Source organism: Gobius niger (assembly GCF_951799975.1).
Source record: "Gobius niger genome assembly, chromosome: 1".
Lineage (NCBI taxonomy): Eukaryota > Metazoa > Chordata > Actinopteri > Gobiiformes > Gobiidae > Gobius > Gobius niger.
Genome location: NC_136852.1, coordinates 11,638,063 through 11,663,770, shown reverse-complemented (window position 1 = coordinate 11,663,770; position 25,708 = coordinate 11,638,063). Strand labels below are relative to the sequence as shown.

General features: G+C 39.4%; 2 protein-coding genes across 2 annotated transcripts in view; one reads left to right on the top strand and one right to left on the bottom strand.

Annotated features, from left to right (window-relative positions):
• Positions 1–25,708, top strand: part of pid1 (phosphotyrosine interaction domain containing 1) — a 262,313-nt gene that overhangs the window by 64,808 nt on the left and 171,797 nt on the right. The window lies entirely within an intron of this gene.
• The window catches only part of rasa2 (RAS p21 protein activator 2), a 37,386-nt gene that overhangs the window by 6,901 nt on the left and 4,777 nt on the right, over positions 1–25,708 (bottom strand). The window contains exons 2-14 of the mRNA XM_079573940.1: positions 25,480–25,603; positions 21,393–21,496; positions 21,212–21,306; positions 17,205–17,281; positions 10,330–10,413; positions 10,151–10,223; positions 10,009–10,085; positions 6,867–6,968; positions 3,437–3,590; positions 3,200–3,348; positions 850–964; positions 699–773; positions 504–627 (exon numbers count right to left, since the gene is read on the bottom strand). Coding sequence (XP_079430066.1) covers positions 504–627; positions 699–773; positions 850–964; positions 3,200–3,348; positions 3,437–3,590; positions 6,867–6,968; positions 10,009–10,085; positions 10,151–10,223; positions 10,330–10,413; positions 17,205–17,281; positions 21,212–21,306; positions 21,393–21,496; positions 25,480–25,603 — 1,353 coding nt within the window. The remainder of the gene's footprint in view (positions 1–503; positions 628–698; positions 774–849; positions 965–3,199; positions 3,349–3,436; positions 3,591–6,866; positions 6,969–10,008; positions 10,086–10,150; positions 10,224–10,329; positions 10,414–17,204; positions 17,282–21,211; positions 21,307–21,392; positions 21,497–25,479; positions 25,604–25,708) is intronic.

Genomic DNA, 25,708 nt, shown 5'->3' with positions numbered 1-25,708 from the left:
TAGTTTTTGTTGCTATCTTGATGATTTTTTTTCAAGATGATTCAGATTTAGTCAGAGCCAAACTTGTTTCTTCATGTGGGGGTTAGATCACCCATTGCACAACAACATACAATACTTAACACGTTTGTCTTCAAGATAAGTATCGAAAACCCACTTTCGCATTGACCACGGAGCACCGGCTGTGACGTAGGAAGAGGCCTGATCAAGACGATCAAATACCAGAAAATGATTTATCTTCAGTGCAGATCAGCACGTCCCTCTCTGTCTACGTCACTGATGAGCTTTCTGCTGTTGCTAAGGTGTTGCTAAGGACAGATCCCTATTATCTCAACCATTGATTTCAACATTTAATGATTACACTTTTCTTCACAAATATTATTTTAATGCCGTAACTATGATCTTCCTTACCGCAGGCATTCTACCACCAAGAAAATAATTACATAACAAAAACTTAACGGTGAGGCCTTTTGGCACAGTCACTTTAATGACAATCGTTAAAATACCTGGGAATCGCTTGCAGGCCAGGTGTCGGAGCGACCTGAACACGTCGCACATGAGTGGGGGGCAGTTGGCGCTGGACTGAGTGATGGAGGAGAAGACCTTCTGCACGTAACCCTGGAGGTTTTCCTTTGACAAAACAACAAACAAGTCACTTCTGCCTCTGAGTACGAGACTATTCCCCAAATAAAATGAAGTACCTTATTGACCATGACGTTGTCCCCTTCTCGGAGTCGAACCGGGTCAATCTCACAGGTTTTATTGGACTCGCAAATCTAATGAAACATTTCAAATCCTTATCAGCTGCTGACGCGTGACCTGAAATATGACCCGTCTTTTCTATTTCCTCACCTCGTCAATCACTGGCTTCAAGGTCACGGCCAGGTAACTCTTCCCCACAATCTTCATCATGTCGTCAATGCAGCGCGTCGCCAGGGAGTTACCGCGGAAAATAGTGTTTGCCTCCCTAAAATAAAGAAGAAGAGAAGAACAGTTTATCAGAAATTACTCCATAGATATGACGAGTGATGGGTTAAGCCTCAGTGATGTAATGGAGTGAGATGAACTAAATGTCTATGATCTGCAGCTTGTTTCCTTTTCCTTTCGCTTCTAAATGTTCCAGGATCAATTGTTTTGTAGGTTTTCTGGTGAGTGCGTCCATCAGCAGGGAAAACCGACCAGAAACTCTAAAAACAATTGATCCTGAAGCATCATAGCGGTGATGGAAGTAAAGGCGCTATGCTAATCGCTTATAGAAAGGTCCAATACGGATAAATACTGTACAAAGTTTTGTTTTCACATAAAAGGTTCCAAAATGCACTTTTGAAAAAATACAAATGGAAAACAGCTTGAAAATGTGACAGTCTGGTACAAATATATCTGTTCTTGAGCTTAATGTTATTGTATATTGTCGTGATAAACACATTGATTTGCAAAATGTAATAACATTGTCTTTTGTGGGCTGCATGGTGGCGCAGCGGTTAGTGCTTGTGCTTAGACGTAGGCAATATATAGTTTACAACAATGGTTCCCAAAAGTAAAACTACTATACTATACTACTTGTTGAAACCAGTATTTAAAGGAATAGGCCACCGTTTTTACATGCTGAGATATGTCTTACCTTTGCTTAGACGAGTTCATGTGTACCTGCACAGTCACGCAAATGTTGTTTGCATTTTTCCCCTCCCAGCAAAGTATTTAAATACAGTTACATGAGCCTTTACATGATCCAAGTCTAGTTACACAAAATTAAACATGTCGATTTTCTAAGCGAATAAAAAGGGGAACTATATTGTGAAGCGTAATAACACCTGGAGTACTTCGACATCTTGGATCATGTAAAGGCTCACGTAACTGTATTTAAATTGGGAAAACGTGGAACAGCTCAGTAGCTTCTAACTCACCCCAGTTTGGAGCTGTACGGTAAGAACATAATCTCAATATGTAAAAACTGTGGCCTGTCCCTTTAAAGTTGACTTATTGTTGTAGAGTAAATTTACTTTTGCCATCGCAGAGTATGTTGTAAACACAGCAAAAAACAGACCTTGTTGAATTGTCTTCACCTAATTTTTTATTGAATGATGGAAGAGAGAAGTAGAATCTAAATGAGTACAATTTTGGGGGTGGTCCCCACTTTGCCACTACTCGCAGCTCTACACAGGTGTGAAGCATGAATATAGTTAATTTGGCTGAACAATTTGTGTGCGCAGGAGGGATTGTGAGAGCTAGAAATGAGATTTGCACCGCAAAAAGTAAATATCAAGCATTGGCGTAAATGACTTGAACTGAGGACACGTTTGTTGTTTTGAGCGGTTTTCACTCATTTCAAGTTTACTTTGCTTGTTTGAGGACCTTTCAGACCAGTTCTAAGATCAATCTCGCTTGAAATAAGAAAGTATAACTGCCAGTAAGATAATAGGGCTGGGATCAAATATCGGATCGGATTTGGATCGCTTTACTTTTATCAAGTATCCTTTGTTTTCTAGTAACAGCACTTTGTTACATTTTGTGTAAATACATTTTTCAATCTTAACACTTCAATAAATGTCAAATGGTCTTTGGTTTCTAAACTTTGGACACATGACTGTTTTCCTTATACACATTTTAAGATAAACATATCACTTATCATAATTACTTATTGTTGAATCGAGATACGTGTCGGATCGGCCCCTGAGTATCGTGATTCATATCGGATCGTAACAAAAGTGGATCGCCCCAGCCCTGTAAGATAAGACCAGTTTTCTGGTTTTCTTAAAGAAAATTACCTGTAATAAGAACGAAAAGTATTGAAATGATTAAGAAATATCTCAGAACAAGTGAAATAATCTAGGACAAACCAACTAAATCTTAACTGGTCAAAACAACTCAAATTTAGATTATTATGCTCACTTTGAATCATTTATACTAATCTAGTGATTTACTTTTTGCAGTGTGGGCCAAAACATGTCACATTTTGAACAGGAAAAATCAGGGACCCCAGCTTTAATCTACAGTCATTGCTAGATTAGATAATACCACACCCCCCCCCTTTTATAGTTGGTTCTCAAAGAAATCAGGCATAGAGACTTAAATCTGACTGTAAATCACTGTCAAATACATAAACGTTTCACTGACAGCTTCAAGAGGCTTAAAATCTGGTTAAGAGATAATGATCAATGATTGTGTGTGCAGTCTGCATGAATATAGTTGATTTCTGACTCACTGAGTGTTGTCCAGCTCCAGCGCTGCCACGGCGGAAACAAAAGGCACAAAGCGATTGTGGTAAAGCAGGAGTCGCACCATCGGCAGCACGGCCTCGTACCGCTCTCGGCAGATTTCCCCCAGAATATGTGCCGTGGACGCCGAGATGGGCTGAGGGGAGAGACGGGGACACACTGGATGAGCCAAAGGAGACAAACAGGGGGAAAAACGTCTGAAAGTAGAAGCACTGGACAAGTACCTTCACATCAGGGGATTTGAGCAGCAGCGTGCAGAGTGGCGTGTAACAGGCAGAGGGCAGCACTGTGTCTTCTATGTAGGTCAGCCTCAAACGCAACGATCCCAAATCATCAGACCTGGACTTGTTGCCGTTCCCTTTTGGCAGAAGGCGATACCTACGGAGCCAAGACAGGACATGGTAATTGAGAAATCCACTCTCTTGAGTTTATAGATCAACATTCAAGGACAAAGGTTTTACATGAGGGCAATGTCTACATGTTGCTGTAAATAAATGAAAACTAATTGTGGAGAAACTTCATTCACACTGCCAGGTTTGGATAATAAAAATAACACATTTTTGCATCACATACTAAATCATAAACCTTTTGTCTTTCTAAGTATCATCAAATCCCTACTTAAAGGAGCTACACCTGATTGTACAAAGAAACAGGGTCGCTCAAATTTCAAATAGCTATTTTCTGGTCCAAACCAGGTTTCACAACTTTCAGAGAGGAAAACTATAACTATACAACTATACAAACTATAAAAAATGCCTACTAGCCAGACATTTTATGACTGTTTAAAAGGCTTTAAAACCAGTGTTTTTTGAATAAATGTCTGCTTTTACCATATACTAAAGGACAAAACAAATTTTATTCCATTAACAGAAAATAAAAAAAATCAAGGATAGCTCCTTTAAATTGGACTAAATTATGTCTAAACTGGGTGTAAAGTAAACCATGTAATAAAACCCATACACCAAACCTAGACAAGGAGAAAACTCTAAAATGAAAGGCCTCTATATGCAAACTTTGTTCTAATATGCTCCAAATCTTGAATGTTTTGGAGGCTTTTATCTTACTTATCTTCTCTGTTTTCATATATTTTTCTGTGTTGTCAGTGCTGCGACAAAGGACCAACTCCAGATCTTTGCTATTAATCCAATAGTGTAATAATAAACTTCCAGGAGAAGATTTCTACATAGAAATGGTAATCAATGTTATAGGAGTTGTTCTGTAGGTTTCACATTGTAGCAGCAAATGAATAAAGAGAGTAGAATGACGTTATTGTCTCCCATTCATAAAAAGTGTCCGTTCATGTGCAAAGCCTGTAATAAAACAATATGTAAATGACCAACAGGTGGAGCACACTGCATTTGCCTGTGAGTCTGCGTCGGGACAGAGCCTCTTCTTGTGCTCGTGGACACATTACCTGAGGTGGGTTTTAATAAAGTGCTCTTTGTTTGCGGCGCTGAAGGCTTCTATCATAAACACAGGACAGCAGGTACTGCCACCATGCAAAACGCCGCCCACGCACTTGACTTTCAGCCCTCATGTACTGACAGATTGCTATCTCGCATAATCCCACATCGCCTACGCTGACGCAAAGCTAGGTGACACCCACACCGCAAACTGCTGAACACTCAGAGATCAGCCGGGATTTTCACATCACCTGTTACTAAAGCGCCAAGCTGCGACTCAGAAGTATCAATACAGCGCACGCACTTGAGCGTTTTATACATGTATGAAGCTGAACGACAAATAGTTTAGCTTTGAAATGTATAAAAAGCAGCACTTTGTAGAGCCTTTGGAAAGATGTCGACCTGCTATTTTTCTGTAAAGTTTTGCAGTGTTAGTGTTGTAAAATCAAAATCTGGTACATTTTATTTTACTTTCAAGGAATTTTGGCCCATGTGCTTAAATTCACATGGGCCAGTTCAGAGCGAAAGTGGGCGAAGTGAGGACTTAAACCCATGACGCTGAGATCAGAACGGTGTGGCAGCTGCTTTAACCACTAGGCCACCAGCCGCTCAACAGCAGTGGTTCTGGTGTCAGATCCCACCATGAGCCGAGGATCACAAGCCGGGACCCAAATAAGAATAAAACTTGTTATATATAATGTAATATCTTGTATTTTTCACTCAAATTATTGCATTGACTGAGCTCATAAAGCTGAAATTATGATCAAAGCAACTCAATAACCTTAATCAGAGGCAAATCTTTTGTCTCGATACTTCTTTACTAGAAAAATATTGAAAAGATGCCTGGGAAAGGCCCACGACCTTCTGAAAATGAGAACCACTGTTCTACAGAGCACTTTTTAAAAGCATCCAGGAGCGTAAACATTTGAGAGACGACTGAACTGCTGAAGCATCTTTGTAGAGGTCTAATTACACAATTAGTATATTCATATATAATAAAACACAGTGGAGACAAGATATAATGTTTGCAAAAGATGCCTAAATAAATGCAGAATTTGTGATATTATATTTAATATTGAATTATAGTTTGACTGTAAAAAAAAATGTACACTTGGCTTTGCTGTTTTTATGTCCAAAAAACCACGAGAAATGGAGTAAAACAGATTATTACTGTAATAGCTTCGATTTAAAAAGTGTTTTATCCAAGTTGCTGCTGAAACAATTTGTATTACAGCCCAAAAGTTCCATGTGTAGATACAGGTAACAAGAAAGTAAGTACAGGTAATTACAGGTCATTACACATTAAAGTGTATGATTTAATAAAGGTGTAAAGAGAGTAATAAAGGTGTACAACATGTAGGTGTACGTGTACCAAAGGTGTATAGGTGTCATAAAGGTGTACAGTGTCTCACTTTAGATTACAGCCTGCGCTGACGTGCAGTTACACTAGTATGCCTTTAATAAAGCTGGCATTTCTATATGATGCCAAAACACCTGCAACTACACCTTGTACTCCTGTTATACTTTGTCCTCCTTTATTAAAGGAGCTATACCTGATTGTACAAAGAAACAGGGTCACTCAAATTTCAAATTGCTATTTTCTGGTCCAAACTCATCTCAAACTTTCCTAATGCATTTACAACATCAAAATGCGTCACAGGGACTGCGTTTAAACCAGGTTTCACAACTTTCAGGGAGGAAAACTGTCACTTCACTGTAAATGTGTCTACGAGCCTGACGTTTTATGACTGTTAAAAAGGCTTTAAAACCAATATTTTTTGGATAAATGTCTGCTTTTACCATATACTAAAGGACAAAACAAATTTTATTCCAATAACAGAAATTAAAAAAATCAAGGATAGCAGTGCACTTTGCTGTGTAATTACCTGTACTTACATGTTTAATTACTTTCTCATTCCCTGTACCTACACAACTTGCAGGCTGTAATCCAAAGTGTTACCCCAAAAAATACTATAACAAAGCCTGGTTAGAAATCCAGCAGCAACTGGGATAAAACACTTTTGAAATCTATGCTGAGTTATTAAAACACATTCATGTTTTGGGAAAAGTCTGTAATTTTATTTTTCCAGATGATTTCAGTATGAGTGTGAATATGAATGAAGAATCAATGTCAAAATGAATAAAGTAAACAATGCTGTGCTTCAGACAGGAGGCTGTGTGGAAATAGCGTAGTGCACCTTTAAGACGAGCGCTTTGTGAGCTGTAGTTAAATCTGCAGCGTATTATTTACCAGGCTTTGTGAATGTGGTCATTTTGCAGAATCTTCACATGAACTCGTGTCTCTCCCAGAAACACATCCTGAGCCAGGTTCTCGTTGTTCCACAGCTCCACTCTGCAAAAACAATCGCCACATGTCAGTATAAATTTACAAGTCATTAGCGCACGAGCTTCAGCCACGATGTCTCTGTGCACAAGTCAAAACGCTTCATCACAAAAAAGTCACGCAAGTCAGTGATACTCACCTGCTGCCTGCGTAAAGCTACAAAGACACTATGCAATGACACCACCTCAAATCAAAGCCTCAAACACCATGCATCATATGGGACTTTACCTGTTTAAGGCTTAGTCTCACCCAAAGGGCTAAGAGTCCACTGTGACGGGATCATATCCTTTACCATGAACCAGGGCTCTCTCTATCAGCAGCCAAAAAACACCAGAGCCAAATTTCACTTTCTGTCCTCACATACTCAACACAGGACGTTATTTTAGCTTCAAAGAGTTGAAACAAGTTCATCTGCAAATGAATCAACAGACGAGAAAAGCGTTTTTTTTTTTTTTTTTTTTCTGAGGGGTACTGTAAGAAGAAGAGACAGGGATGAGATTCGCGGATTGTTTTAAAAAAGAAGGATTTAGTTCACGGTGCACATTTTAAACACGTTCAGGAGCATGAGCAATATCTGACAAAACACTGAAATATTAAACTAAACTAATACTGGGTTTTGTACGAGGCAAACCACAGCATTAGCGGGTTAATTTTTACGTAATTTTAAGAGCACATGGATATTTGCAGAGGGTAAGACAAGCTTTCCAGATCAGTGGTTTAAGCCGTGGGACTTAAGCTTCATCTGTAATTTTAGACATTATTCATTTTAATTAGAGATCTTTTCATTGCTTTAGTAACGCATTTACCTCTTAATCCCCGCCTTAACTGAGTGCATTTTCTCCAGTTCGGCTTTACCCAAATTTAAGCTTCTCGACTGGTGTAACGCCTCATTTGAAAGCTAAGCCCTACACAACTTGTCTAAGCTTCTTCCCCGTTATGATAGATACAGACGGCATCTCTGGGATCGCCCATATGTGGTTATGTTTGAAAACAGTTCAGAACAGAAACTTTCTCTAATTATTCAAAAACTACTTTAACAAATGCTGAATTATGAATATAGTTTTCTAATAAATAAAGATACAAAGACATGGAGAGGAGCAAAGTTGTTCAACAGCCCATAAATACATAAATAATAGACAATGCTAACATCATGCTAATGCTAGCTAGTGCGAGCTACGACTGCTGTTTTTTCATTTCTACTGAACACTCTGCTATGAATAAACATCCATATGGACCTGATTTACACTTGACTTTATTTGTATGTGATAAACAACTTCATATTCCACCAGTAAACGGTTAAAAAGGCTGTAAACTTTACACTCCAGAAGCTTTTAGATTTGGGTAAAACTGGAGAAAATGTGCTTGGTTAAGGCGGGGGTGAAGGGGCTAAACTTGGTGCTTTTTTGGTTGCTTCATTTAGTCTGTATTAAAGCTGAGGCACCTGATTTTTTGTTTGTTGTAAAGCAGACATATTATTTAATCCGACCTTGTAGAGCACAAATTTCCGAGTATGTAAAAAAAAAAAAGGAAGTCTCTAGCCCATTCCTGTGCAAAGTTATGAATTTATATAGAAATAACCAGTATGCTCACTCCAGCCACCAGGGAGCAGCTTAATTTTTTTTAAAAAAGGAAAGAATTCCACACGTGTCCAGCAGAGGGCACTGACATAGTAAGAGATCAGGATATAGACAACACATTAAAGCCACGTGGTAAATGATCAGTCTGCCCCAGGGTCAGCTGTGGCTACAATAGCAGCTTACCGCCACAGAGTGTGGAGTGAATGAATAATGACTACTGGGTACCTTGAGAAGTATAAGCAGTTATTATTATTCATTACAGTGTAAAATAGTGTAATTTATTTTGTAATTTGCTGGAGCAATTCAAATGTGCAAGAGGGAACGTGAGAGCTAGAAACGAGTTTGGCCAAAAGTAAAAATGTCGCTGTTTGAACAGGAAAATCAGGTACCTCAGCTTTAAGGACACAAGTGTGGACACATGATCCAGAGCAGTTGGACGTGTTTGTTTCGTTAGACATGGTCAGTGGTGGTCAAAGTGCTCAATTTTGTAACGTGAGTAAAAGTACAGACATTAATGGTCAAATATTACTCCAATGAAAGTACAAATTGATCAGTCAAATTATTACTCAGTATTTGCTATAGAAAATACTCCAATATTCAACTCCAGCTTTACTTCAAAAACAGGGAACTCGATCTTCTTACTCGAGTCATTGGCATTAACAGCACAGTAGCACAGCGCCATCTACTGTTCTGAAGTGTGCATTACAAGGAGTACAAAGTGTTATTATATTTATCTTTCAAATGTAGTGGAGTAAAAGTAAATAGTTCTCTACAGAAATACTACTCAAGTGAAGTACAGACCCTCAAAAACACTACTTTAGAGCAGCCCCTCGAGGCCATAAGCGCCATTGCAGGTGTCGTGGCGTGTTGTGTTTTTTTACTCATTAATTGTCCGTGAGAGTAAATACTACACCGACAGTAAAGACAAAGTGGGAGAGGGATATTGTACATCCAATTACACAATGGACTTGGCTGTAAATACTGTTTAAAGTGGCGCTAGCCCGCAGTTAGCTTTGGCCATTAGCCTGTTAGCTTCTTTTTTGTGATTCCATTAGTGTGTATTGCGCCTCTGACCCGGTGGCAGCAAAGTTGCAATTGTGATTTTCTTTCATTTCTGGGAAAAATTAAAGACCCCCTAATCATCCCATTAACACTTGTATTACCCCTAGAGGTACTACGGAAAGGATTTATAAAGGTAAACAAGTTACTTAGTTCTTTTTTAAGTGAGTTTACTTCGTTACTGACCACCTCTACACATGGTTCACCCATAGTTTGATGTATTTTAGACCCGGTTAATTCACAATTTGACTTGATCTGGGCCTAGTGCTACTAAGAAGGTGAAATACTCTATGAGGCGGAAGTGGTAAAATTGTATCAGAAATTGTAATTAATTTGCTATATTGCCTTTTATATTGACCTTTCTTGAGGAGACGACAGGCTTAAAGGCAAAGGTCAATCTAGCGAACACTCACTTGATTTCCAGTTTCTCGATGTCCTCCTCCTCCACCTGGAAATGGGACTTCTTAGAGTAGCTGCTCGACCTGGTGACCTTGCAAGAAAACCAACAGAACAGTGAGACGCGGCGCCACAACGCAACATAAAACCAACACTTACCTCAAAGAAAAAGGTCTCTTCGAACTGAGGGTTGCTCGTTTTCTTCTTCACTTTAGTTTTCTTCTGATCGGACCTGACGGGGAAACAAAATCTCGGATATTTGATGCAACACAAAGCGGCGTAACATCCGTAGATAGTTGCCGGACGCGGCGTTTGTTTGTGTGGTAAACAGCGCTCACCTGGCTGGTCCGACGAGGGACACAGTGGCATACGGGTCACAGTTCTGCCCACTGATCAATGGCAGGCCTTGGCACTCGATGATCCTACAAGAACAAGCAACGGCCCACATTTAATTACACTTTACATGGATTTTTTTAACCAGTAAGTTGTGTTTCATGTTTATTTTTGGATATATCGAGATTAAGTCCTTTTCAAACAAGGCTATTCTGTCATTCTTAAGCTTTAGAGTTCATTTCAGTGGTATTTCTTTCCTGCCTCAATACATCGAACTTCAAATCGTGTTAATGTGACAAACCTCGCGAAAGCCACATCACAAGAAACCATTGCAAAATCACTAAGGTCTTCCATCTGCCTCACAGTTTTTTGGTAAAACAGATGTGCAAAAGTTCAGTTTTAGTCCTGAATGCCATAATATAAGGAGATATTAGTGTCCATGAGTGTCATTGTCAGGAGCCAACAGGAAGTGTTAAAATAAGTGGTTTAGAAAAGAATAAAAACTCAGGAAAAAAGGCAACTGAATCAAAATGTATATTTAAATGGTAGCAACTAGTAAATAGCTGGGGTTGCAATTATTAAAACTTAAGGGGCAATAAGGAAAATAAAAAGGTCTGCATTAAAACCTCTTAACCTCTTAAACCCCGCTTGAAACAAGCACATTTTCTTTAGTTTCACTTTACCAAAATGTAAAAGCTTCTTGAAGAAACTAGCGACATAATAGCGACAAATATTAGGATGAAACGCAACAAAAAAGGGACAAAATCGTGACAAAAAAAGCAACCAATGAATAACAGTAAAGTGGCAAAAAAGCGACGAAAATGTGACAGAAATGTGAAGAGAAAGTGACAAAAAAGAGCGACCAAAAAAACAACAAAAGAGTCACAGAAAAGTGGCAACAAAGCGACAAAAAAAGCAAGGAAAAGAAATGTCAAAAAGGTGACTATAACCCGACAAAAACGAAAGGAAACTGATTCATTTTAATGAGTTTTGTAGGTCTTAGCTTTCAAATGAGGCATTACACTGGCCTATAGGCTGTGACCTTTTAGATTTGGGTAAAGCTGAACTGGAGAAAATCACTTGGTTAAAGAAGAAGTAAACTGAGCAGGATTTTCTCCACTTTGCCCAAATAAAAGCTTCAAACAAAAACGTGATTTAAACAAAGACAAAAAAAAGACAAAATTGCAACAACAACATGACAAAAAAGGAGATGAAAAAGTGACAAAACGTGAAAAAAAAAGTCACAAAAAAGTAACAACAACGCGAGGAAAAAGATCTTGCGGGTTTTAGCTTTGAAATGAGGCACTGGCCTATAGATTTTGGGATATTCCACAGTTACCATGGAGATCCACCATCTTTGCAGCTGTTAGCATACATTTCCATTGACTAGCATTAGCTAAAAACAGTATAAAAAATGGAGAAAATAGCTGTGGAACAACTCCGTTAGCTGCTGAGTTACTGCTGGTAAATACATCTAACTCACTGTGGTGTCCAAGTGTTTTAATGTGAACAATAACTCCAGTATTTTAAACTTTTAAAATCTCCATTAGTTTACAATTGCTGCTAATCCCACAATGCTTAGCGATATGACGTCACATTCCCGAACTCTATAGGCTATAAGAAGCTTTTGGATTTGGATAAAGCCGAACTGGAGAAAATGTGCTCGGTTAAGGCGGGGGTTAAGTAAGGGATAGTTTTGTTCATGCTTTCGTAACACACTTAGTAATGCGTTTTTTGAGTTTTGACATGGTTTACACCTAGTTTAGACATAATTCAGTCCAATTTCAATATATTTTAGATCCTTTTCAGACCTCGAACGGTCCAGATTTGATTTTGATCCAGGCCTAGTGGCATAAGGAGGTCAAAAAGTTTTAGAGGTGATGCTTTGTATGAAAGGTTTGAGAACTAATGGCACTTATGCTTGTAGGCTGACAAAATGCAACTAGATAGGTTTCCAGTATCCAGTTATCTAATGTCTATTCATTTCTTTCATTAACTTGATGGAACAGACACAAAAAGGTCATTACGGAACTTGTTAAAACTTCAACAAAACCCCACACAAATAAGAATAATAACAACGATAGGAGATGAATTTAATGAGCTGACCGTCCGTATTTGTCACATAAAGCCGCTTGTTTGCCGCGGTCACGTGGGGACCCACACGGGGACCGCTGCCTTGTGTTGTTTCAGATGACAACAGACACTCTGTCGGCACCCAAAACAGGATGTGGCTGTTGAGAAGGCGTCGCCGGGGAGCGCAGCGCTTTGAGTCTATCTTTAAGTGAGGCCAAAGGGACGGGACGCTTAGACACTCGCGCTCGGGCTGTTTGCGTTACACCTGCTCCCGTGTCATGACAATACTCCCCAGCTCCCACAGGTCCATGTGTTTTTCCCCCAAAGCTTCTTGTTAACGTATGCGATTAATTATAGGTCTCATTTTTTTTTGTGTGTGGAGATTTTAACATCTAAAGGGTCTTTTATTAATTACAGCTAAAGTACAGGCTTAGTTTAGATTTTGAAAACCTGCTTAAATCGTAATTTCCTCCAGATACTCTTCTCACGCCACTGAACATGTAAATAAATGCCAGGATGAATGAGAGAATCTGTCTCTTGAATATGAACTCAATCTTTGTCTTGCCACTAAACCTGGTTCAAATAGACCACAAATCTGTTTTTTAAGAACAATTGAAGAGGTATATTGGTGTTGATTATCTCTGAGGATGCAGAATGGTGTCAAGTTTACATTGTAATTGTTGTATTTTCTATTGTTCAAATAACATACAGTGGGGAAAAAAAGTATTTGGTCAGTTTCACATAGACATTCTATTGGATTTTGGCCAAATACTTTTTTCCCCCATTGTATGTCTATTATCTGTCATGTTGACTGTTTTTTGTACATGTATGCTTTTAGCAAGGGCCCCAGGAAAACTAGCTGGCTATAAAGCACAGCTAATAGGGATCCTAAAAATAAACTAAATAAAAATTAAATTAAATCTTTAGGGTCTCTTCATTTCAATGAGCCAGTTAAAGCAGTACCAAGTAACTCATGCCCCTAGAGGCCATAAGCGCAACTGCAGGTGTCGTAGCATGTTACGATTTTTTAACTTTAACTTTTTTTAGGGATATTGTAAATCCAATTACACAATGAAAATATTTTTTTCACTCACACCTGGCTGTAAATACTGTTTAAGTGGCGCTAGCCCGCAGTTAGCTTTGCCCATTAGCCTGTTAGCTTCTTCTTTGTGATTCCATTAGTGTGTATTGGTTGCTCCGGTCCGGTAGCAGGCAAGTTGCAACTGTGGTTTTCTGGCCAGAGACACCAGGGGGAGCTGAAAGACCCTCCAATCATCCCATTAAAGGAATAGGCCACCGTTTTTACATACTGAGATATGTTCTTACCTTAGCTTTGACGAGTTCTTTAGGACCTGTCTGATCTTCACCCGTGCCTTCAGTCACGTAAACACAGCGCAGTAGTTTGGCATCCGCACAGTAAAGTGAAGATTACTGCGCAGTAAAGTGAAGATTACTGCGCGGATTTCGAACTACTCCTGGTATTATTACGCCTTACAATATAGTTCCCCCTTTTATCCGCTTAGAAAATCCACATTGTTTAATTTTGTGTAATTATACTTTGTAGTGCAACACTTCACGTAACCATATTTAAATAGGGAAAACGTGGAAGAGCTTGGTAGCTTCTATCTTGACCTGTTTTGGAGCTATAGAGGAGAGAGGGAGAGGCTAAATGCTAACACCGTCTGCGCTGTGTTTACGTGATTGAAGGCACAGGGGAAGACCAGACAGGTCCTATAGAACTCGTCAAAGCTAAGGTAAGAACATATCTCAGTATGTAAAAACGGTGGCCTATTCCTTTAACACTTGTATTACTCCCAGAGGGACTACGAAGAGGATTTATTAAGGTAAACACGTTACTTAGTACTGCTTTAAAACACTGGCTCAATTTATGAACACTTTTCAGGAACCAACAAGAAAACTCTTGTTATGTGAGACCTAATTTGCAGAGGGGAACGCCTTCTGATTAAAATGAGTAATATTTACAGCAGAGATGTTTTTATCCGTACAATAATAGCCTGTAAGTCTAAGGGCCAGACGTAAGACCGGCTTTATCTTAATGTTGACTCTCCTATAGCAGCCTTCACATTCTTTTCCTCGTTTACATCGCGCTGCCTCGTGTTCTTCCTTAAGCATTACGGGCTCTATCGGTCAAACTAAATACTTGAGTTAAACACTGTCCGAGTCCACCCCCCCCTCCCCCTCCACCCCTGTCCCCCGCCCCTTTCCTTGTTGGAGGAAAAGGTTGTCCTACATATCATCGCCATTGGCCAGGGGAGTCTGTCCTGACCACTTAATGCACTAGGTCTAGAGCTGCAGGATCTCACAGGGCGCTCCTCCTACACACAAACTTACATAATAGTCTGCGCTTAGAAACATAGGATTGGGCCCTAAATGTTTCACAAATTGAATACTGACCTTCAGGGCCTGCATCCCTTTATAATGTGTGTCATGTTAATGAAACATTGTGTTACGATTAAACAAAAGAGGCAACAACTGTTTTGCCAAGTGCTTTTCAGAGCTGTTCTGCTGATTTGAGCATTTGGTCAGATACTTTTATGTAAAATTGGATTAAAATCAATCTCAATCCTGCTCTTTACATAAACGAAATGCAGTTCAGTCTGTTCACATTAAAGAGCCATTCAAAAGAGCTGTTTCGGTCACATGACAAGTTGTAAGTAACGCTGAGGCATTGCCGTTATAACCAGTAATCAAACTATTACCGCAAACGTCTGCAGAACACAAGAAAACAGTGCCTTGTTGTGCTTCTGGCGGATGTAAATACGTGGTTTGTCTACTCTGCACATTACAGGAGCAGGTGACACTTAGAGCAAACAGTGCGACTGAAAAGACGGCAGCACAAACCGCTGCGGTCGCACTGACTTCCTGCTCTCATGACATCATCTCCTCCTCGCTCAGAGCATGAATGGGAAATCCGCATGAACAAGACCGCCCTATGTGCAAGACTTTTATCACCACCTGTGACTTGTGCCCAAACTTGTGCATGACAACGTATAACTGTAAAACATTTGGACCATAGAAATCATAGAAGCGCTGTTGTCTATCTGAGTCTATTCCTATAAATGCGTACTGCTTTAAGTCAACGGCCTCCTGGACCTGTTTGAAATTATCGATTCTTCCCTATATAAAAGAGTGGGGAAGCCAGGCCCTATACTTAAGTATGGCGTGGAATGACATGTCCGTTTCATGGCATTTATATAATATTCTGTGGTTTCTTTATAATTGTTGTATTATAAGATGATGCTTAGTAGCCATTGGCTGTGTATCAGACTCCAAAAAAAGCAGAAACATAACTGAATAGGGCTTAGAGGCTACACTTGTACACTAATTTGTATCGAAAGTAAACTCTAAAAGGTCTCTACATTCATTAATGATTTCTAACTAGGCTTTGACCTAAGCTAAATGTGGTTGATGGGTTGACAACAGCTGAAAACATCTGGATCATTTCATCATTTGCGATGTTTGATGGCTAATGCTAATGACTCGCCAACTGTCCGCATTTGTTAGGGTTGAACGCCACTTCTCCTTTTTACTTCAATGACTCAGGGGCTCCCAGAGTGGGGGTCAGGACCCCTCGGGAGGTCACGAGTCACTGAAGTGGGGCTCACAAGATCATCCTGAGGCAATACTTTTTACATGTGTGACATTTATGATTTGATATATTTTTGATTTAAAACAGTATGTATACAGCATTCCTAACAGTATGTATAAAGCATTCCTATCTATTTCCATTGTAGCTGTTGTCATAGTAACGATAAACAAATGTCTAAAGTTGTTGGAAATATCAGATAAACCTTATTTTAGATAAACCTTTTTTATTGATACAGACAGCATCGCGTCATAGAAGGGGGCGTGGCTTCACCGAGGGGGAAAATAGAATTTTTGGGAAACACAATTTTTCACTCTTTTTAGCCATTTTCTGGTGGAATATTAAGTTATTTATCACATACAAATAAAGTCAAGTGTAAATCAGGCCCATATGGATATTTTCTCACCGCAGATTATTCAGTAGAAGTGAAAAAACTGCAGTCTTAGCTAGCGCTAGCTAGCCATCAGCATTAGCCCGATGCTAACATGAAGCATCCTGTTAGCATTCTCCGTTATTTATGTATTTACGGGCTGTTGAACCACTTTGCTCCTCTCCATGTCTTTGTATCTTTATCTAGTAGAAACTATATTCATAATGAATAATAATTGAATAAAACAATTATGACCATATATGGGCTATTCCAGAGATGCCGTCTGTATCTAGCTTCTCAAATGTCATTCCTCTTGTTCTTGCACCTTAAGCCACAACAGGACCACATTTTTTAGTTGTAGTTTTACACTTAAAATCGCTAGTTTTAGTTTAATTTTATTTCTCTTGATCACTTCCTGCCTCCAGCTGATGTCACTGATGATGTAAGCAGTTAAAGGGTCTATTGTATTGTGCTACTTCTACCTCAAAATCTGCAAAAATACAAATGGGGTCTAAGAATGTCCAGCTATGTGGATTTGGTGGACATTGCTTATTTATTATCATGGATGAATGAGAATTTGTGTTAAATCCAAATTTGGAGCTGTGGGATTAAAGAGAAGTGGTGATTAAATAAGGGTTTTAATAGATGTCTCATGTGATTTTAGTCCGAAATATTATAAGGATGAACACTGGACTATTCTAACACGTATTTTGAATGAGCGGCGCTTTGCATAATGTGTGCAAATGTCCGTTCAGTGAAACCAACGGCGTGTGTCGCCATGTTTTAGTGCAGCCTCGTGTCTTGGGAAATGGGCGCTTCACTATACTCACCGGACTCGTAAGTGTTGACACAGCGAGCCGTTTTCTGTGATAACTTCATTCAGTCGCATTTCCAGATGAACGTTACCCTGTCAGGCGAGAGGAGGAAGACGGAATGACAAACTGGATGTTACAAATTACTCCCACGGGTCATGGGATTTCAATCTGGCAACAAGTTTCCCTCAATGAATACCGGTTTGTGTACTGTAGGTGCAGCGCGTGGGACGAGGACAACAAAGCGTGTGAAATTTGGTGTTTTTTTTGTTTTTTTTTGTTGAAAGATCTAAGATTCGGATGTGGTTAAGGCTGCCGGTATGGCCATCGGAAGTGTCAAAGTGAGCGATATCAAGAGGAAAGAGAGATAAAGAGAGAGAGAGAGGCTGCTGCACAAAGCGCCCACACACTTTGCTCCGTGTCTCTGCAACTTGGCATTTGGTGAACGCCGTAGTGCTTTCTAATGCAAGATTACAGGCCCTTAATCCAGCGTAATACTAACCGCTTTGTACTATTTAGGAAACCGACGTGGCCTAATCATAGTAACACCTGCTGGCTCACCTGTTTAGCGGCACGTGCCAAAAAAAGGACCAAAAAAAACAACAACACACATCTTACATAGAACCTTTAGAAAAACCCCAGATGCTAGTGTCAGAAGTAACTAGTGTGATTTGATGGGAAAGTGCAGGAAAAAAAAGGCATTAACAATATAAATGTCAGACGTGCGCTTAAAAGTCTCTGTTGTGATTCAGTGTAGCAGTGCACCAAGAATAGACAGGCGTGGGTTTGGGAGCGAGAGTTAACATGTTAGCTACAGTTACTCAGCAGCACAAGAGGAAAGCAATTGTATTTTCGATGAACACCAATGCTACCGTTCAAAAGAAAGTGAAGAAAATGCGGTAAAACTGTCCAATTTAACCTCTTAATCCCCACCTGAACCGAGCACATTTTCTCCAGTTCAGCTTCACTCAAATCTGAAAGATTTTTGGTAAAAATTGTGAAAATAGCAACAGAAATGAGACGAATACGAGGATGAAAATGCAACAAAAGAGCGACAAAAACGTGATGAAAAAGTGACCAAAATGTGTGACGGAAACGCAACAAAAAGGCCAAAAAAGAGCAACAATAAAGTGACAAAAGGCGATGAAAATGTGGCAAAAATGTGACGAAAATACAACACAAAAGCGATGGAATAAAAGAAAAGAAAACGTGGTGACAAAAAATCTGGCTGTAACCTTTTAGATTTGGGTAAAGCTGAACTGGAGAAAATGCGCTCGGTTAAGGCGGGGGTTAAGAGATTAAATGATTAGTCTTGATCGACGATAAACACGAGATGCTACTTGCATGGGAACTTCCTGTGTGTTTTGGTGATTGATATCTAGATTGATTTCGATGAGAGTGTTGCAATAAGCCTCACAGATGCTCATCTTTCTGACACGTAAAACTAGAAATACAAGTCAAAGATGGAGTATATCATATTTGTGTTTCATGTTTAATAAAACATGATCTGTTTATCCAGATATGGGGTAAACAGGTTCAAATAAAATATTGTTTTTTTACTGATAATAACTATTGTATTGTTGCTTCACAACAAGATTTTATGTGATGGAAACGTTTTGTTTACTTTTTTGTTTGTTACCATGGTGATATTCTAAAGCAGTGGTTCTCAACTGATATGTTGATTGGGCGAGGGTTGGGTACAATTACATTTTAACAATATTAGTTTCACTGCTCATCCGTTAAGGTATTGTGTTACGACCAAGAGTGGAGCGAGACGTACGGGACAGTTTACGTTACCGATGCCCGAACAATACTTTTGTCGATACTTATAGATACAGACGGCATCTCGTCATAGAAGGAGGCGTGGCCTCGCCAAGGAGGAAAATAGAATCTTTTGGGAAACACAGTTTTTCACTATTTTCAGCCATTTTCTGGCGAAATATAAACTTATTTATCACATACAGATAAAGTCAAGTGGATATTTATTCACAGCAGATTCTTCAGTAGAAGCGAAAAAAAAAAAAATGGCAGTCATAGCAAGCGCTAGCTAGCATTGCACATAACATGTAGCATCATGTTAGCATTCTCTGTTTTTTTTAAATGTATTTATGGATTGTTGAACAACTTTGCTCCTCTCCATGTCTTTTTATCTTTATTTAGTAGAAAACTATATTCATAATTCTGCATTTGTTGAATATGAATTATTCATAGTTTTTGAATAATTAGAGAAAGTATCATTGCAAAATTAATCAAGGGAAGGGAAAGGAAGGGATTCATAATTGTAACACTTTTCACCAGACACAAGTCGCCCAAATAGTTTTTCATTCGCTCCATAGCCAGTGGTGCTAAGCTCCGTTTGTGACCACCGTTTCCCCTGGGGCCGACTGACTGAAGCTGCAGACATCTGTGTCAATGAACGCTCCAACCACCAACCAAATACTGAGCATATATAGGCCTGTCACGATAACAACATCTAAAGCCCGATATATCGAGGCAGGAAAATATTGTGATAGACAACATTATTGAGGACCACTTGATGCCACTGAAACTTAAAACTTATTCTAAAAGTACATAGTAACATATCCTTTATAACGCATGAGTTGCAATTAAATTTTCTGATGGACGTTAAACTCAATGAAACCCAATTTCCTTTCGTAAAATTGTATTAAAGGTGCATTATGCAACTATGAGGAAAGAAAATTTGATATTTTTGCGTATTTGACCTTGTAGTGACCCTGCGGCTGTATGAGTGTTCAGCATGGCACCTTTGCTTTCGATCACGGTGGTCTCTGCAACGCTCCAGGATCAATTGTTTTGTAGGTTTTCTGGTGAGAGGGTCCGCCTGCAGTGAAAACCTTCTAAACAATTGATCCTGGAGCATTGTAGCGACCACTGTGATGGAACGTAAAGGCGCCATGCTGACCACTCATACAGCCACAAGGTCAGAGAGGCACAAATATCACCTTTTTTCCTCATGAAAAGTTGCATAATGCGCCTTTAACAAAATAGGATTAAAAATAAGTAAATGTACTGACGATAAATATTGACCCTAAAAATATATATCGTTTTTCTGTCATGTATTGGCCGATAAGTCGATATAGTAATTATCGTGACAGGCCTATGTATAATGTAAAATTTTGTAATTTCCCATGAACTAGGGCTGGGCGATATGGCCAAAAAATAAAATCGCATTTTTTTTTTTTACTCAGTTTGGGCGATTACAATTTTAATCAATTTTATTTCAAATAAACTTTAAAAAGTCTCTTGATCTTTCATATGAAGAAAACTGCTCAGAGTCCTGCTCATTAATAATAATACAACAAACTTGTATAGCCCTTTTTTGGACACTCAAAGACGCTTTACATGGGGAATAAAACAACATTAATATTTCATAATGTAGCTACAATTAGGCCCATTAAGATAACATAACCCTTTATTTCTGTTTTAGATATTCCTTGTCTGCTCTCAAAAGTAAAACCTCTTAATTAGCCATGGAGTTTTCAAAAGTGTTTTAGTTTTATCATATATCATATCTCCATGGAGACTCAAGGGAAAGGGGCGGAGTTAAATGGTCCGCTCAGAGCAGAGTGAGAGAAAGGCACAGGAGCAGATTCTTGAATATGCATGGTATAAATCTGTAAAGCTGCTAATTATTATTAACTTGATAATTCCTTTTTAACAGACTCAAATGTGTAAAATTTTCAGTTTGAGGGAAATGCTCCCTGGGAAAGGCGCGCGACCCACTGAAAATGACTCTGCAACCCGTTTTTGGGTCCCTCTCCACCAGTTGAGAACCACAGATCTAAAGCAGAATGAGCCCCACACATTGAGTTGCCAGGTCCCAAAAACAGTATTCAGTCAACCTAAAAGGACTCTCTCTGATATGTGAAATCCCTGCATGCGCAATGAAGTCCTGCTTAGTGCCGGTGAAGCCCTCTCAGATTACAATAAAGCCTGGCTCGTCCACAAAGTGAGTACATGCTACATACATCACCTTTAAAGTTTAGAAACAGCCCCTATTTTACCTGCACTTCCGAGTTGGGATCGACAGGCTGAAGGCTAAACCAGTCCTCCTTCCCGGTGTATTTACACAAGTCATCCTTTCGTATTGACACTTTGCCTGAAAGAAAAGAAAATCAGTCTTTAAACACGCATTACGAGCATTAACAAATGTAAATAATCACATTCCCTCAAATAGTAACTCACCAATTGGTAATTCCCTTTGAAAGACGCTTTTGGCATAAACGTAGAAAGATAAACACTGAAATGGCCGAGGGATTTCAAAGTAAAAATCCTCTCCGTAGAAAGGGCTGCAAGACAAGAAAAAGAGAATGAATTGATGCGTTTTACTGAAGAACAATGTGCCTAATTTCACAACAAGAGGCCGGTCCGATCTCACAGAGGTAAAGTGACTAATAAAGAGACTGATTCAAGGAATACTAGGAATTTGCTGAAGCGCAGTCGTATTAAAAGTACATTTCACACTTCTGTGTTATGCAATAGTTCTGTGAAGCCTGTGCATTTGTAAAGGTCTGTCTTGTTGCGATTGTGACGAAGCAGGTGGACTTTAGCTGAACAGACGGTGGATACGGGGGCTGCTCTGACTCAGGGATGGACAGAAAACATTATTCCCAAAGTGAGTTACATTTAAAGCTGAAAATAAAAAGGATAAAACTATATTTTATCACGTTTAAGTTGTAAGAAACACATATTAGAGTCGAATATTATGAGAGCTGGACAATTTTATATTCCTGTATCTATGGGGGGTTGTTTTGTCTTTTGCCGTATTGCTCGTCCCTGGCGCCTGTAAACTGGCGCATGTCAGAAGGCCAAGCGTCTGTGGCCTGGAGTCCTGCCAAGTTCATCTGACGCTGGAGGTTAAGCACGAGGAGCCACTGACCAACCACCTGTCCCGGCAGACTGACCATGGTTTAGGCATCTGCGCTGGATAGATTACCATGCATTATGTTCAGTTCAGCTCGTACTGCAGCTAAAGTGTTATCCTGTAAATCAACTGTGTAATCAACTATCCAGCTCTTAACCTCTTAACCCCCACTTGAAACGAGCACATGGTCTCCAGTTAAGCTTTACCCAAATCTAAAAGCTTCTCGACTGGCGCTCACCGGCTGTAGGCCAGTGTAACGCCTCAAAAGACCTGCAAAACTGATAGTGACTTTTTTTGTTGCATTGTCGCCACGTTTTTATGTTATGTTTTTGTCTCTTTTTTCTGTAGTCTTTTGTCACGTTTTAGTTCTGTTTAAGTCGCTTTTTAAATTGTGTAATTGTTGCTTTTCTGGCACATTTTTTCGTTTTTTGTCACTTTTTTGACAGTCTTTTGTGGCTTTTAAGTGGCTTGTTTTTGCTTTTCTTCATCGCCTTTTTTCCTTGCGTTTTAGTGGTGTTTTAGTCACTTTTTTAATGGTGTTTTTGCTGCTTTCTCAGCACATTTCTGTTGTTCTTTTTTTGCTTCTTTGTTTCGTTTTTGTCGCTTTATTATCGCTCTTTTGTGGCTTTTTTGTGCCTCTTTCTTTTGCTTTTTCATCCCTTTTGAATCATGTATTTGTCGCTTGTTTATTGTTATTTTGTCACTTTTTTTGTTGTATTTTCTGTGTCTAACAGGTCCGCAAGACAAAAAAGGTTAGAGTTCGATCAACCACTGATATGTTGGGGATTTTACAATATCGGCTATTGGCCAATCTAGCGTCGTTAAAAGCCAATATCTCGTCTTTTGCAGTGGAAAGAGCTAAGTCAAGGCTTTAAAACGAGTCCCCCCACAACTTCCTAGGTCACAGGGGAAATTTGTTAAACACAAGTTTCACCAGCTAAACCTCAGTCAATATGGACAGGCTGATGTCACTTTGAAGCACAGAACCTCAATCGCTGAGCTAGTTTTCACCTCTGCAATTGTATTTTTGATCGTCGCACAAAATGCCGTGGCTAGCAACAGCATGCTAATGCTAACGGCAGCTAATCAAAGCTGAGACAGAAACTATGATTGAATCGCCTAAAGCAGAGAGGCCGATTTTCATCATTGCCAAAACACCAAGGACCGGACCTCACCATTGTAGCTCAAAGTAAAGAACCATTTCCTGCAAATGCCAACGTTTTACATTATATATACGATATATTGGGATGTTCGGTCAGGAAACTTGAGAAATATTGACAGAATTTCCCACATTTCAGAGTACTTTAACAGGCATTTGATAGCTTACTTGTATAATAATATTTCTCAAAATCACCTTGGGGGCCAGAGGTTCTGCGCTGGAGGGCCGCATTTGGCCCCCAGGCCTGATGTTGCCAACCCCTGGCCTAAAGAAATAAAATTGGCCACCGCTAGAGTGACCAAGTATTTATGTTTTTACAGGATTATAGACCAGACATTTGAAAAAATCTGCCGAAAATATATGTTGTATGTCAAAAATACCGGCCTCCCATATCGGCATCGGCCAAAAAAAATCCCCAAAAATCAGCATCGACCTTAGAAAAACCCATATCAGTCGACCTCTAGTTCACACAATAACACATGCTTTCCTCCAGTTTCATTTAACACACAAAATCTTCCACTGTCCCATCCAAACTCCAAAACTAGGTGCTGTTTCTGCCAAAGAAATGGCTGTAAACTCACTTACTATTGAGATTGACCGAAGGAGGGATTGCGTTTTTGATTCAATTTCGATTAATTGACCAGCCCTGCCTCAAATTATCATTAAACTCTAAGCACTTGAAGAAGGTTGTGTCACGTGAGCGCAACCTATGAAATGCGCAGCCTTTCCATATAACCAGAATCCCATGGACAAACGAACATTGATCGAACTGGAGTGGTTCTTCTCACATGTTGAGACTCAGGTAGGTGCGAGTGACACAGAGGAAAGACAGGGGAGTGCGTGGGAGGACACACTTCCTCTGAGACTATAAAACCCTTTTGAACAGCACCAACGCCACGAGAAAAAGCCTGTTGTGAAACGCTGGGCGAACGAACGAACGCGCACGCCGATGTTTACAATGAGCTGTGCAACGGAGCAGATAGGAAACTCAAATGGGCTCTGCTTCAAATGGGCCATATCTGTGTTCAGGCCCGCTGCCCAGCTGTAACATGGCGTTTACTCTGCAACATGAGTCATTTTGGTTGGATAATCATTTAAGTGTACAGCAGATCGTTTTCTTCTACACTGGTTATCTAAATGTAGGGCTGCGCAATATCTGGAAATAACGGCTAATGTTCAGAGTAAGACTTTAAAATAATGACTAACTCAGGGTCAAAACAAAGCGATGTCTGAATTACATACGAAAGATCAGGACTAAAACCAAACATTACAAGACATCTTTAAGCAAAAACAATGTGTGAATCTCAGATGAAAGATATATTGTCTTGTGATATGGATTCTGCATCACCTAATATCGCAATGACAATCCTTTGGTGATACATTTACACAGCCAGAAGTAAATGCTATAAAACTCAGGCAGTCTGAAGTAGGAGAAATGGTTGTGGAACATATTTGTGTTGTCGCCTTTTTAAAAGGTTTGTACAAAAATGAATCAGTGACAATCATGAAAATAGACAGTGTTTTTCCTCAATAATGTACGTGAGCTCTTAAATACATTTTGATACATGGTATTACAGTTAAAGGGATATTTCAGGATTTTTGACATAGGGCCTCATTTCCTAGTTATCCAGAGTGTTGTTGATTTCTGGAGATTTTTTTTATTTTTTAATCCATGCAGTCCATATATTTGAAGAGTTTAGTGGCGCTAGGCTAGTGCTAGGCTAGCGCATGTCTATGGTAACTAGTAGCCTGCATTAAAAACCTCTTCAAAATCATGGGGTAGTTCTCCAAATGTTGCTATATCTGATTTGTAGAAAGCTCCTTTGTGAATTCCTTGGGTAGTAATGCCGGCAGCAGGTAAACAAACTAATGTAGATCCGGTAACCGAGCAGATCACTCCACCGCTGCGTAGCTTACAACCAGGAAGCTGATGCTGCTCAAATATAAGTTCTTTTAAATGCAAAATGGTTACATTTCAAAAATTATTCAGTCAACACAGACATTTATAAGGGTAGTCTGGCGTTATAAGTGATTTGCCTCTGGTGCACTGTGCTTGGGTCAGACCGTTTTTAATGCAGGCTACTAGTTACCATAGACATGCACTAGCCTAGCACTAGCTTAGCACCACTAAACTCACCACAGAAATCAACAACACTCTGGATAACTAGGAAATGAGGCCCTATGTCAAAAATCCTGAAATATCCCTTTAAAACAAAAAAAACAACATATTATTAAAACACAATTCTTACCTGACACTTTTATCAAAGACTTTTGTGCGAAAAACCTCCTCCTGGTCCAGGCTTATGGTGCAGAATGTACAGAGATCCCTTTGACGATTTGGTCCAGAGACGGGAGCCAGATTCTTAGCTTCACCTGCCAAAGAAATAAAAATATTAGTCTTTGCAAATGTTGTATCAAGGCTTCACATTTAGCAGGATTATCAAATGTTACTCAATATATAACAAAGCACCGTCTCCC